At 32.7% G+C, this 14,856-nt stretch overlaps 1 protein-coding gene across 1 annotated transcript; it reads left to right on the plus strand.

The window, feature by feature from the left end:
• Positions 1-11,709: 11,709 nt before the first annotated feature.
• Positions 11,710-13,898, plus strand: LOC145588560 (receptor-like protein EIX1). The gene is made up of 3 exons (XM_081645196.1): positions 11,710-12,898; positions 13,046-13,213; positions 13,297-13,898. Exons 1-3 carry the CDS (start codon positions 11,710-11,712, stop codon positions 13,896-13,898), a joined length of 1,959 nt encoding a protein of 652 aa, XP_081501322.1.
• Positions 13,899-14,856: the final 958 nt, after the last annotated feature.

Below are 14,856 nucleotides of genomic sequence, written 5' to 3' on the forward strand. Positions count from 1 at the left end.
AAAATAAAGGAAAAATAAAATAAAGAAATTAAAGGGGAGAGAATATAAGACTAATTTTTTGTGTGGGAAAAATTTTGGGGATGTATGGGGTATTTATATGAGAGAGAGTTGTAGGGTAAGTAGGAATATTAGGCCTCATAAAAATAATGGGCCAATTAAGTAAGTCAAGTAAGTTTGGCTTTGTTTGTTTGGACATGAATTATAGAATGAAGGTACATATAATAATTTGTATCAAAATAATTTTCGACCCAAATTAAAAAAATTTGAAGCTTTTGAAATTAAATTCCGGAAAAATACCAATAAACATTATAAATGAAATAAAATTTCATTTATAAATTATTTAAAAATATGGGGGATTACAATCTACCCCTCTTAAAAGAAGTTTCGTCCCGAAACTTAGCACAAGATCCCTTAAATTGCAAAACTTTTGCATAAAACCATTTCAAAAGTATTAATATTATGTTGCTGGAACTCCAATTGTGTCATAATATTGACACTAATACCTTATCACCATCCCAATTTACATAATTCACTAGATACGTTAATATTAAAATAGCTATGAAAAGCATAAAACACCACAAAATAGCATAAAATAAGGCAAAAAGCGCAAAATTATACGCATTCTACCCCCCTTAAAGAACAAGAGTTACGCCCTCGTAACTCACCTCATTAAATAACTCAGGATATCTCTTTCTCATATAATCCTTGGCCTCCCAAGGGGCTCATGTGTTTCCTCACTTTTCGAGAATACCAACATACCATCAATAAAAACAACCACAAACTTATCTAAATACTCATGGAATTTTCGATTCATCAAGTCCATAAAGATTGCAGGTGCATTGGTCAACCCAAAAAGGCATAACTGTAAACTCATAGTGCCCACATCTAGTCTTAAAAGTAGTCTTAGGCATATCCTTATCAGTCACTCTTAATTGATGATACTCGAACGTAAATCAATCTTGGAAAACACACTAGCTCCCTTCAATTGATAAAACAAATCATCGGGTAGTGGATATTTATTCTTTATTTCAGATTATTCAACTCCCTATAATCAATGCACGACCTCATGCTTCCATCTTTCTTCTTCACAAAATACATCCAAAAACTCATTCACAATTGGCACATCTTCCACTTTCACCTTATTACTCATTTTCAAGTCTTGCACACAACAAAAGAATAAAGGATACTCCATACTTACAAGTTTTGACAACTTGATTGCAGAAATAATTCCAATACCTTTTGGTTTCCCAAAACGTCTGTAAGACACAGTCTCCCCCAAAGGACTCCTTAAATAAACCTTCTGTACTTCACCATCAATCTTAGCTTTATAAGTAGCCAACCAGTCTATTCCTAAGATAACAACAAGGTCACCCAATTCAAATTCTATAAGATCAGATGGAAAATCAGTCTCTTTAATCCTCAAAGGTAAACCCTTATGTATCTTATTGCACCTCACAACCTCACCAGTAGGCAAACTAATAGGCAAGTCAATCGAATTTGGTTCATCTAGTCCTAATTGTTTCACAGCAGAATTAGAAATAAAGAATAGGTGGCTCCAGAATCAAACAAAGCTTTAACAGAGATAGATTGAATAGAAAAGTTACCAGTGACAACATTAGCAGACCTTTCAGCTTCCTTCTTGCTCATTACATACAAACGACCTGGAGTGGCATTCTTTCCTTGATTTCCGGAATTGTTGTTGCCAACATTTTCATTCTTTGAATTCCCATTATGACCATTTGAATTCCCTCCTTGATTGCTTGTTGTTGTAAACTTGTTCCCATTCCCTTGTTGCTTTAGTTTGGAGAAACACTCAAACTCCCTATGGCCCTTCTTGTTATAGAATCTACACACAACCAAGTTCCCATCACAATACTTTCCAGGATGATCCTTGCCACATCTCTTGTAGTTGTAATGCCTCTCAGCTTGGCCATTAGGTCTAGATGATCCTCCATTATTTTGAACATTCCTATTCTGAAAATTCTCGTTCCTTGGCTTCTTGAAGTTACCTTGGTCACTTGAATTCCCAAAATCCTTACGTTTTTCTCCAAGACTTGAACTCTCAGGTGCAATCCTGACATTCAGATTGTACAGGTGCGCTGCTCTCCCATAAACCTTATCAAGAGTCTTAAATGTCTTTCCAGCCAAGTCCTTCTGCAACTGTTTGGTCAAACCTTGCTCAAATCTTTGAGCCTTCAACTCCTCAGTAGGCACTACTTCAGGAGCAAACCTCGACAAGTTCATAAACTTGTTATAGTACTCAGTAATCGATATATTGTGCATTTGTAGATTGATAAACCCTTGAGCCTTTTGTTTCCTTAAGAATGGTGGATAGAATTTCTCCCTAAGTTTGGTTTTGAAAGTCTCCCAACCAAAATTAGCCTCAGCACGAAGCACATTTCCATTATCCCTCCACCAAATATCTGCCTCTTCCTTCAAATACATGGCAGCTTGATCCACTCTCATATTCTCAGGGGAATTCAAAGCAGCAAAGATCTATTGTAATTATTTTAACCCAAAAAATTTTAATATCCACCTTAAATCTAATTTTGATTCGTCATAGAGACAATAATTATTGATCTATAACATGGTAGATTAGGAATCACAAATGCAAAATTGATAGAAATCAGCAACTTTATAACATTCACGTATATATAAACCAAAAAAAAAAAAAAAAAAAAAAAAAAAAAAAAAAAAAGAGAATCAAACTCAAATTTACCTCAAGGTTCAGTGACGAAGATGATGATAATGGAGAAGGCTATAATGGTGACGAATTAGAGAATATCCGAAATAGTAGGACAAAGATGTGTAAAGATTAAAGAAAATGAACTAATAAGGAAATGAGAAAAAGAGGGGAGAGAAAATTTTGAATGGAGAAGAAAACAGAGGCGAGAGAAATTAATAGAGGTAAGAAAGAAGGAGAGACGAGTAAAGATAAAAGGAATGGAAAAAAATGTATGTTCATTTTTTAAGTGTTATATATGTTCATATATATTTCTATTGCAGCTGGATTAGTTGTACTAGTGTGTAGCTAAGGATTTGCGAATTGTTATACTATATGGAGTAAGTTTTTTTTTTTAAGACAATTATTATATTATATATACTAGCTTAGGACCCGTGCCATGCACGGTAAATAACAAAAAAAAATTCAATTTTTTTTTAAATATAAAACTATGACCGACATAGCATAACTATAACATAGGTTTTGTTTAGGTTCTTCTTATTTTGCAAATATAAAATATAAAACATGGAATATAGCAAAGAACGATTAGACCATGAGTACATTAAAATTATGTATTACACACAATGGGTAGGAACAATAATCTTGTTTTTATGATATTTGGTCAATTTTTTTCCCTAACAAAATATAATAATATGAAAATATTTAAGGAAAAAAATTCAAAAAGTGCATACATGGATTAGAATTTATAATAATGATAATGTTACGCTATATTGTGTACTCTCTTCATCCCATTATGTTGTTCGTATATATTATAATTAGGTGAGAAACCAATTAAAATATTAAAAAAAATCCCATTTTATATTAAAAAAGAGATTCTAATCAAGATATTAAGAACATAAAAATTGCACCGGAACTTAAACTATAATGCAGTTAATAGTGGTGGACCTAGGAATTTGACGGTGGGGGGACAATTTAGATAATTAATTTATAAAAAAAAATCGGGTACACAATTTTAAAAAGTCGAGTACATATTCAATCCAAAAAACCATATTATAAATACAATTCAGGTACATACTACTAAAAAATCCTTCGGGTCTTCATTCTTTGAAATCGATCTATGACATCTTCATCAGGAACTTGTAAAAACACTTTTTTTCTCAATGAAAGTCACCAATCATTCATTAATTGATCACCCATACTAATTCACCCTAATAATTCAATTCACAAATCAATTCACTAACAATTCATTTCACAAACTAATTAACCAAAATTTCGGGACTCGTGGCCGCGTGGGTGGTGGTTCGTGCCTTCATGGTTGGGAAATAGGAATAAGGGAATAGTCGAGTGGTTTGGTTGAAATAAAACTCCCACAAAAAAAAAAAAAAAAAAAAAAAGTAGTAGTGTTACAAGGGGGATTCGAACCCTCTGTAGGTGAATTTCATATTGGGCCCCTTGTCATATCATTTCTAGCCCACTACCAACTTAGCTAAGGCAAACTTCTTATTTACTTGTTACACTCAATTGTATAACTATTTTCCCATTTTTTTTTCTTTTATGAAATTTTTTTCCCAAAGTGGGGGACAATCGTCCCCCGTTGTTCCTTTGTGGGTCCGCCCATGGCAATTAATACACTTTGTAATAGTGGAAAACATAAATAAGCTAAGTGATGTATTTAATAAATAGCTGTAAATTAAAAAAAAAATAGAATAATGTTATTTTTGTCCAAGAAATAAATTAACAATGTTTGTCCAAGAAATACTTCGTAAAGTAGGAAGATTTCAAATAATAATAATAATAATAATAATAATAATAATAATAATAATAATAATAACAACAAAATAATAACAATAACAATAATAAAGTAGTAGATTTGGAAAATATATTACTACAAATAAAAAAAAGTATGTGAATAAAAAACACCAAAATTATAAGATTTGGTGAATATTATGTGTATAAATATAATATGTAACATTGGGTAGATTAAAAAAAAAAGTTAAAAAGGGAAGGGGGTTTTGGAGGGAAAAAACAGTACCAGGATGTGACACGTGTCACTCCCGGTGTCTGTTTAGTATTAAGTTATTGATTATGAATTTATGAGTGACTATCTGTCTTCCAAATGGATTAAAGTAATGTATAATTTGATTAAATTTTTTACTATTAATTATTTGGATCTAATTAGCATTGCAATTAATGGTTATGTTTCTATAATCATTCTCATATTAGGTAGGTAATAAGATACATATATAAATATTTTAAAGAAATTTTTTATGTCGTGCAATGCAGGGAGCTAATCTATCTATGTATATACTAAAAGACACACCAACAATCACACATGTAATCCCCTGAGGTATCTTTAGTGTTTTTCTAAATAACGAAATTAGAGATACAAATGTTATAGACATATTATGATTATCTTTTCTAAAAATATACTTCCTATTCCCTTAAAAATGATATGATATATCTTTTTTACAATATTTGTTTTCTAAGAAAATATTCTATGTATATACAGAGTTATCTTCATAATTTATGTATATACAATATTATACTTTGTAATATTTTATTAGTAATCCCGACCTAAACTAGTAAACAATAATTATGATTTTCATTTATTTTAAAAATAAACCTCATATTTCATACATAAAATTTAGAAACCAAATGCCCCTAGGGCATAATTAACAACCTTGTGTTTTAATTTATTTTCTTTTCTTGTTTTTTATTGCAAAGTAATTAAAATAGAAAATCCAAAACTTTCAACCATAACGATGGAGATGGATGTTTTTTTTAATATTAAAATTTTAAATTTAATTCATTAATAAAAAGTCATACAATATTTACAAAGATAATCGAATTCAACAAATATATAATTTGAATCAAATAAAAATTTCCTTATCCCTCCATTTTTCAACAATAAAGATGGGGATAGATGTTTTATTGTTCAAAACTTTTGCATGCCCCCGCTTTACAATAATTTTATTGTATATCGAACATTTTGCGAAAAGTGACCCTTTTTTCTTACAAAAGTGACCTTTTTTTTTTACAAAACTGACCCATATTTTCATAAAAAGTGACCCCTTTTTTCACAAAAATAACCCTTTATTTTCACAAAAGTGACCGTTTTCATACATAAACGTTACCCTTTCTATCCAAAAACGTAACCCTTTCATACATAAACATTAGCCTTTTTTACCCACAAAAGTTATCCTTTTCATTCATAAAAGTCACCCTTTCTATCTACAAAAGGGTGAAGTTACTCTTTAATGCACAAAAGTGACCAACCCCATAAAATCACATAAGTTACCCTATAACATACAAATAATACTTGTAATTTTTTTTTTTTGAGTAAAACACTGAAAAATTAATGAAACTAATTAAAAATATACGAATAAAAAGATTTTAAAAAAAATCAAATCTAAAATAAATTCAAACAATATAAGTTCAATTTCGTCGTTTAGATTAGTAGAATTGTCTTCTTCTTCATAAGCTTAACATTTACCATTTTAATCTAAAACTGAAGAAAAAAAAAAAACTCAAATTTAGTTCTAGAAAAATGCAAAAAATTGATATAACAAATTTGATGGAAGAAAAAGATTGCTTGAATCACCAAAGAAAATGGAAGTAAGAAGTACAGTATAAAAAATGAGTTACTCACAAACCCACACTTGCTTTATATGGTCCGATTTACAATGAATTTATTGTAAACCTGCTTTTTTTTTAAAAGTTTATGTTTATTGTTTTGATTGCTTGTTATTATAATATTTTTTTTACGGGGTTATTATAACAATATTAAGTAGCTTAGTGTAGAAAAAAGTAAACTTGTTACAATTCTACAACCATCTCAATGTAATCAGTGGTCACATTTTTAATTACCATCTGACCATCTCCAATCCAAAAAATCATTATCCAATTCCCTCCATCCACAAACTAACAAATAAAATTGATGCGTATTTTTGATGGTTTTTATTTGATGGAAGGAATTGAGTGATTTTAATGGTGAAAATTTGAAGGATAGTCTTAGAAGGCAACGTCTTCTAAGTTTGATCTTAGGAACAACGATCCCAAAACCCTAGTTAACAACTAGTTTGAACCTTAACAAAGTTCTCTTCAAGCAAAAGTTCAATAAACTCAACTTTTTATTAAAAAATATCCTACCAAAATAATTGACATACAACTAGTATATATAGGAAAAATAAATCTATCCTACTTGCTCCGCAAGCAAACTAGATAAAATTCCTAATAGTTAAATTAATGAACCAAGATAGACCACTAACTAATTAACACAAGTTTGGAAGCCCAAGGCCCCATAACTACTACTAAGAAAATAATAAAAATATTATTAAAAACTCACTTGTAAAACCCCCACTTTAAGAGTAAGGTAAAACCAAGAGAGTACCTAAATAAAGCAATAAAGATAGTTATAAGAAAGGGGACTCGATTCACATCATTCCCTCCCTCTTAAAAAAAACTTGCCCTCAAGTTTCGTTAGGAAGACAAGGCACCAAGTCACTAGCCTTCATAGTAGCACAAATTCCTGCTCCAAGAAGTACTTGAAAAGTATCATAATTCTCCCTATGCACAATCTTGAAAGATCCTTCCTCTAATGGTTTATTCTTACCTCTAGAATTATTAAAGATTTTTTGAGCATTCAAAGATAAGAAAACATAGTCACCAATCTCAAAAGGATGTTGGTTTCTCAATGACAACATATTATCCTTTCTTTCCTTTTTGTTAAGTTTAGGCATAATCAACAACTCTCTAGCAGGAGCTTGAATAGGTGGCGCCTTAGGGGGTAAAGGATGTAATTGGACTCTCTTGTCCCCAACCTTTACTGAATAAACATTAGTAATACCATTAAATAACACCCCTCGATCATATTGTCAAGGACAACCCAAAAGTATAGAGCAAGCAGTCATAGGTAAAATATCACACCGCACACTATCAGAATATGAACCCATGGAAAAGTTCACCAATGCTTGCCTTTTAACTTGTAGTCCATCTCCATTATGTAACCAATTAAGCTTGTAAGGAGTAGGATGGTCCCTCGTAGAAAGATCCATTGTGTCAACCAACTTAGTAGATGCAACATTGGTGCACGATCCCGTATCTATGATCAACGAGCAACTTCTATCACCTACTTTGCATATAGTATGAAACAAATTTTCCCTTTGCTCATGTGTAGAAGGAGGAACAAAATCAATATGCAAAACTCTCCTTAAGATACCAATATGGTGATGTTCAGGTTCAGGAGTAATCTTTTCTTGACCCTCAAACTCTTCAAAATCAAACTCTTCCTCTGTGTTAAGCAAACATGCACTCTCCTTCTCTTTCTCTTCTTGGTCAAGATAAGCCAACAACATTCTATGTTCCTTCTTGGATACCGTCACTTTGTTGCCACAATCTCTAGCAATGTGTCCTACACCTTGGCACTTGAAACAAACTTTTTTCGCCAATGCAGCTTGTTCGGGAGTAACAACAATCATCTTTCCTTCATTGTTCGAATTGTTAGAGTTAAGAGCACTGTTGTGATTCGAACCCTCACTATTAAAGAATGACTTCCTCTCCTTGAAATAAGAAGTTTTCTTTTCTTTCTCCTGCTTCTCAAATCTCTCTGCCAACCTTAAGACATCATCAAAGAACACATAATTTGATGTTTCCACCTTGTGAGAAATCGAAGGTGTCAACCCTTTTATGTATCGTCCGATCTTCATCTCCTCTTTTTCCTGCAAATCACAAAGCATGCACAATTTCTCAAACTCTTTAGTGTATTCGGCAACACTAAGACTTTTTTGTTCAAGATAATTCAACTTCAAGAATTGATCTTGGATAAATTCCCGTGGTAGGAACCGTTTCCTTAATTGTCTCTTCAACTCACTTCAAGTATTAATTCGTGGCTCATCTTCTCTCAATCTCTTGGCACGTAAATTCTCAAACCATAGAAAAGCATATTTCGTCAGTTTTAGGTTTGCAACCTTGTAGGCTTTTTGCTCATCAAACCCTTTGTAGTCAAAGACCTTTTCCATCTGACGAACCCAATCTAAAAAGTCTTCAGTATCTCCATCACCTGTAAATTCCGGAAGTTCCAACAACTTCAAATCTCGATCATTGTCAATGGAAAAATTTCTCATGACTCCCCTAGGTTGTTCATTGTTGATTATTCTTCCTTCCCCAACCACTTGAGTTGATAAAGTTTCGACCCTTTGATTGGTTTGAGCAATTTCTTGCGTACTTTTCTCAATTTTCTCATTCATTCGTTCAAGACTCGCATTAAAATTTTTCATCATATCAACAAGCATATTATCTAGATCTTCCTTTGTTAAAGTACTCATGATGTCGAAATAATATCCAGAAAATTAACAAGTCCCAAGTTCTCTCGTTAACGATTAAAACCAGTGTCCACAAATATTATGCTACCAAATAATCCAACCGCACGTCAACAAGTAACAACAATTTTAGCAATTGTACGATATAATTAATTGAATTCCCAAAGAGTGCTTCTAGCTTCACAAACTTGAAGACACGTATATAACAATGTAGTGTAATCTTTTGCAGCAAGGTAAATCAATGGTGACAAAACTTTTAATAAAATTAATTCAATAGTTTGGCAACAATTCCACTAACTCACCATGCAAATTAAGAACACAAACCAACAAATAAAATATGAGTTACGAGTACCTTTTGCACAGATACCAACCGATTTCTGCAATTTATCCGAACAATTTTTTTTTCTTGTCGATCGTGTAAGTCGGGAGGAAATACAAACCTGGCTCTTGATACCAATTTGATGCGTATTTTTGATGGTTTTTATTTGATGGAAGGAATTGAGTGATTTTAATGGTGAAAATTTGAAGGATAGTCTTAGAAGGCAACGTCTTCTAAGTTTGATTTTAGGAACAACGATCCCAAAACCCTAGTTAACAACTAGTTTGAACCTTAACAAAGTTCTCTTCAAGCAAAAGTTCAATAAACTCAACTTTTTATTAAAAAATATCCTACCAAAATAATTGACATACAACTAGTATATATAGGAAAAATAAATCTATCCTACTTGCTCCGCAAGCAAACTAGATAAAATTCCTAATAATTAATTAATGAACCAAGATAGACCACTAACTAATTAACACAACTTTGAAAGCCCAAGGCTCCATAACTACTACTAAGAAAATAATAAAAATATTATTAAAAACTCACTTGTAAAACCCCCACTTTAAAAGTAAGGTAAAACCAAGAGAGTAGCTAAATAAAGCAATAAAAATAGTTATAAAAAAGGAGACTCGATTCACATTAAAAATTCAACAATAATAATTAATATGGACGACTTTAGCTAAGCTTGGAGTCTTATACACATAACACATGAATGGACATAGTGCTTGATGTTTGCCAATTGCCATGGTCCGGCCCGTGGTTTACGTTTGATATAAACATATTTTTCCTTTAAATCGACATGGCGAAAACCTTAGCTTGTTGAATTTTCATGACCTTGACTTTTAAAATTATATAGCTCAATAAAGTCTTAACCAAACCTTCATTATTTCTGGCCTATTGGAAAATGAAAGCATAATGTTCTTGTCTCATGTTTGCTTGACCTGGTTGACATACAATAGTAGTTCTTACAGTAACTACCACTATAATTAATTTTTATTATTTTGATTTTTTCTATTTATATATTATTATTGGTCAAACTTATTAAAAACAACGTGTTTTGTATGTGGCTGATCACACCATATGATCACATTTAAAAAAAAAAAAAAGTAACTCCTATAACATAACCGAGTAATTCCTAAAACACTAATCAAGTAACACGTATAACATTGACGAAATAAACCCTGTAACATTGACTGAGTAACTCCAATAACACTAACAAAGTAACCTCCATGATAGATGATCACACGGTGTGCACAATATGACAAGTCACATAAAAAAATCTATAATATTATTAAAACTCAATGGAACAACATGCTATTGCCATGTATCACCGTTCCTTCCACATGACTTGGCTCCACATAAGCAATATGTGTCACTTTATGTGTCATCATTTATTATCCTAAAACTCTTCATATGTATAACCTTTGCACTTAATTTCCCCATAGAATGTAACTTCTAAATAATTGTACACTAAGACATTAATCACATACTAATGGTTGTTGATTCCTAGGATGCTACTAATTTTCTACATATTCAATACCGGATACAAACTACTCAGTAATTTTTACATAAATTATTAATTTATTTTTATTATTATACTTTAATTTTATTCACTTATAAATATAAAGATTGTTGAACACTAACCTTTTAAATTTAGTTTTTATCAAAAATACAAATTTATAATGACTCGGGGCATCGCCTGAGCCAATAACTAGTTTGTGTATTAAAAATGATTTAATAAAAAAAAACATTTGTTTTTTCAGAATTTAATTTTCAAAATCTTAAAGTAAACCGTGACTCTGCCACTACTTGCACAGTTTCACCAATTGCACAATCCAGCAATTTCTTGTTGGCTTTTTTGACATGGAAATTATATCAGTGTGTTTGTGTCTTTGTAAGTATGACCGATCAACGGAGTAAGAGTTGGTTTTGTCTATAATTCTATAAAAGTGTGATGAGAAGAGTTTTCATTTTGCATCTATCACTCTAAAACACTTCTCCACTTTACTTACTAGTAAATAATAAAACTTTGCCATATAAGTCACCAAAAATAAAATATGATAAAAATGAATTGTTTTCTTACAATTCTGTTGTTTATGAAAACTTTAATATTGTGTAATTGTAGTGGGTACTACTCCAACAACAGCCAGTTGGTGAAGTTGGGGTGTATACCTTCTGAAAGGGAGGCACTGCTCTAATTCAAGGACAGTGTTACCTTCCTTAACAAACAAGTTTCGTCTTCGTGGGAAGGCGAGGATTGCTGCAGCTGGCGTAGGGTCAAGTGTGATCCTACTACCGGCCATGTCGTCAAACTTCATCTCCATGGCACTTTCTCTGAGGAAGATGATGGATTTGACTCCATTGAGTATTTGTTTGCAGCTAGAAAGATGGAGTCATCTTTGATTTATTTGGTAAAATTGAATCATCTTAATCATTTGGATGTAAGCATCAACGATTTCAGTTATAGCAAGATCCCGAAATTCCTTGGTTACATGAGCCAACTCAGGTACCTTAATCTCTCATACGATAACATTCATGGAAAAGTTCCCCCTGAGCTTGGTAATCTCACTAACTTGCAAGTCCTCGATCTATCAATTTATAATCCTTATTTGCTAGTTGTGAACAGATTTAAAGACCCTGATTTATTTGTGCAAAATTTGAAATGGGTTTCTAGTCTTGAGCAATTGAGTCTACTTGGTTTAAGTGGTGTGAATCTAAGTCAGGCACATGATTGGATAGGTTCACTTATGGGGCCACTTCCTTTTTTGACTGCTTTGGATTTGTCTGGGTGTAGCTTAACAAACAGTCATCAGATTCATATTCCACCTTTTATTCAAAACCTAACTTCTTTTAAATACCTTGACCTTTCATATAATCACTTTGATTCTAAAATCCCGCTTTGGCTAGGTGAAATTAAAAGTCTAGAAGGGTTGGAATTAGGATTTAACACTTTCACTGGTATTGAAGGAGGAGATATTTGGAACCTTGTACGCAATTTATGCAACTTGAAATATCTAGATGTGAGTTATAATAAACTACAAGTGAAGTTGTTGGAGTTTCGTGAAAATATATCCTCCATTTGCACCCATTTTAACTTAGAGTGGCTGGACTTGTCCGACAATTCATTCATTAGTGGTAGTATACCGACTTGGTTAGGAGAGGAGTTCCAAAGCCTAAAGTACCTTTCTCTTAGGAATAACAGCATCTCAGGTAAAATTCCAACTTCTCTAGGCATGTTATCAGCCTTGGAAGTTTTAAGCATTTCCTATAATTCATTGGAAGCAGCAGTTTTGTCTGAAACTCACTTTGCTAATCTTTCAAGCTTGACTTATTTGAGTATGTATGAAAGCTTCTTAACGTTAAAGTTGCCTTCTAGTTGGGTGCCTCCCTTCCAACTTACAGATTTCCTTGCCAGCACCTGCAAGATCAATAGTCAACTACCTCAATGGCTCAAAACACAAAAGCATCTCTACAACTTGGATTTGTCTAATGCTGGAATCCAAGGGGTATTGCCAAAATGGTTTCATAATTTGCAATCTCTTTCTGATGTGGATATCTCTAATAACAATATCACTGGTTGTCCTAACTTTCCCATTAACTTTAATAAGTTAACTCTCTCCCATAACTCATTATCTTGCCTATTTATGCCCAGTGCAAGCCATAGAAATAAGGTGTATTAATTATCACGCTGATGCAATTGATCTGTCTTATAATTCCTCTCAGGGCAACTTCCAGAACATTTGTATCATATAATGCCTAGTTTGACTTCACTCGTCCTATCCAATAACTTGATGAATGGTTCAATCCCAAAGTCTATATGCCATTTTGCATCCTGCACAGCATTAGATCTTCAAAAGAATAGGCTTTCTGGGAAAATTCCTGGTTGTTTGGGTAATTTACGCTCATATCCTTGTATGACGAAAAAGCAAATGAGGTCATACAAGGATATGAGCGTGAATATACAACTAACTTAGGGTTGTTAGTGAACATCGACCTTTCTTACAATAAATTGGTTGGTAGCATTCCAATCGAGATCACAAATCTCTCAGGCTTGTTGAGTCTTAATCTATCTTACAACCACTTATCAGGACAAATCCCCGAGGACATAGGTGGTTTGAATGGGTTGGAATCTCTTGATTTATCAAGAAACCAACTCTGTGGATCAATCCCAACAAGCTTAGGTTCAATATTTCGCTTGGCATCCTTGGACTTATCTTACAACAATCTTTCGGGTCAAATTCCATCTGGATACCAGTTGCAAACCCTCAACGATCCCTCGATTTACAAGGGAAATCCTTACCTTTGTGGAGACCCACTTCCCAAGAAATGCAAGGACTCCCCAAATAATGGTTCAGGAGGTAAAGGAAGCCAAGATGAAGATAGCGAGGACAAGCGTGAGACGATGTGGTTCTACCTGGTGGTGATGTCGGGATTTGCAACTGGATTTTGGGGAGTAGTAGGTACTTTATTTCTGAAAAAGAGTTGGAGGCATGCATTCTTTAGGCGTGTTGAAGATGTGCATGACTGGATGTATGTGGCTATTGCAGTTAGGATGGCTAAGTTAAGGAATGATTAAGACGGTTAGTGTCTCATGTTCACCATATATAAGTGGCTATAGCATGGTAATAGTAAGTCCAAGTTGGTACGACAAATGCATCAGATGTGTTGTTGTATCAACTTGTAAATAAGATGGTAGTAGGATCTTTTTAACCAACTTGGTTTTCCTTTGCGGCTATTGTACACCAAGTATGGTACCTTTGTATTTTTAAATTTCTCTATTAATATAATTTACGGGATGCAGCACTCCGACATAAATTAGCTGCCAACTCTTTTCTTCAAGACTATAAGTTACAATTTCTCTGTTAGTAACTTAGTATGACGCTAAACAGAGCTACTGTTATTTTTTCTGCAGTTGTCGAATGTCATTGTGCATGCTTCAATAGCTTCACAAAGTTGTACCATATTTAAGTTTGTACCAGGGCATTAGAAATGTAAGATCGATGAAATAGTTGGAAAAAAAATGAAAGGATAAAATTTCTCTTTTGCCTTTGACCTTGGTGGAATTACTTAAAAATGTAATTTTAATGTTCTTTTCCTCTCCTCTGCAAAGAAAATCTGTTTATCCAATCTCGAAATATGCAGGGATCATTTTCAGACAATGGAATTATATCTGATGACTGCTTATTTAAACTAGAAGTATATTTTACCGAACATTCTTTTTTTTTTTTTTTTTATTTTTTATTTTTTTAATAGTTCTTTTAGTGTGATTCTCTTCAATCTTCAACTCATCCAAACAATCTAAACAATGTAGGCATTAAGGGCACTGTCTACTATGTTTTAATTCAGTACCCTGTTTGATGACAAATGAACTTAGCAATGATCCTGGGAATTGAGATGTACAAGTTGCTGAACTGTTGCTTTTATTTTCCTTTTCCCTTTTTTTTTTTTTTTTTCTAGGAACATTATATATTGTATTTAATCATCAATATATAGCTGGTTAATCAACTTCTGATTAAAATCTGCAGCTCAAAACC

Source organism: Chenopodium album, chromosome 17 (assembly GCF_948465745.1).
Source record: "Chenopodium album chromosome 17, dcCheAlbu1.1, whole genome shotgun sequence".
NCBI lineage: Eukaryota > Viridiplantae > Streptophyta > Magnoliopsida > Caryophyllales > Amaranthaceae > Chenopodium > Chenopodium album.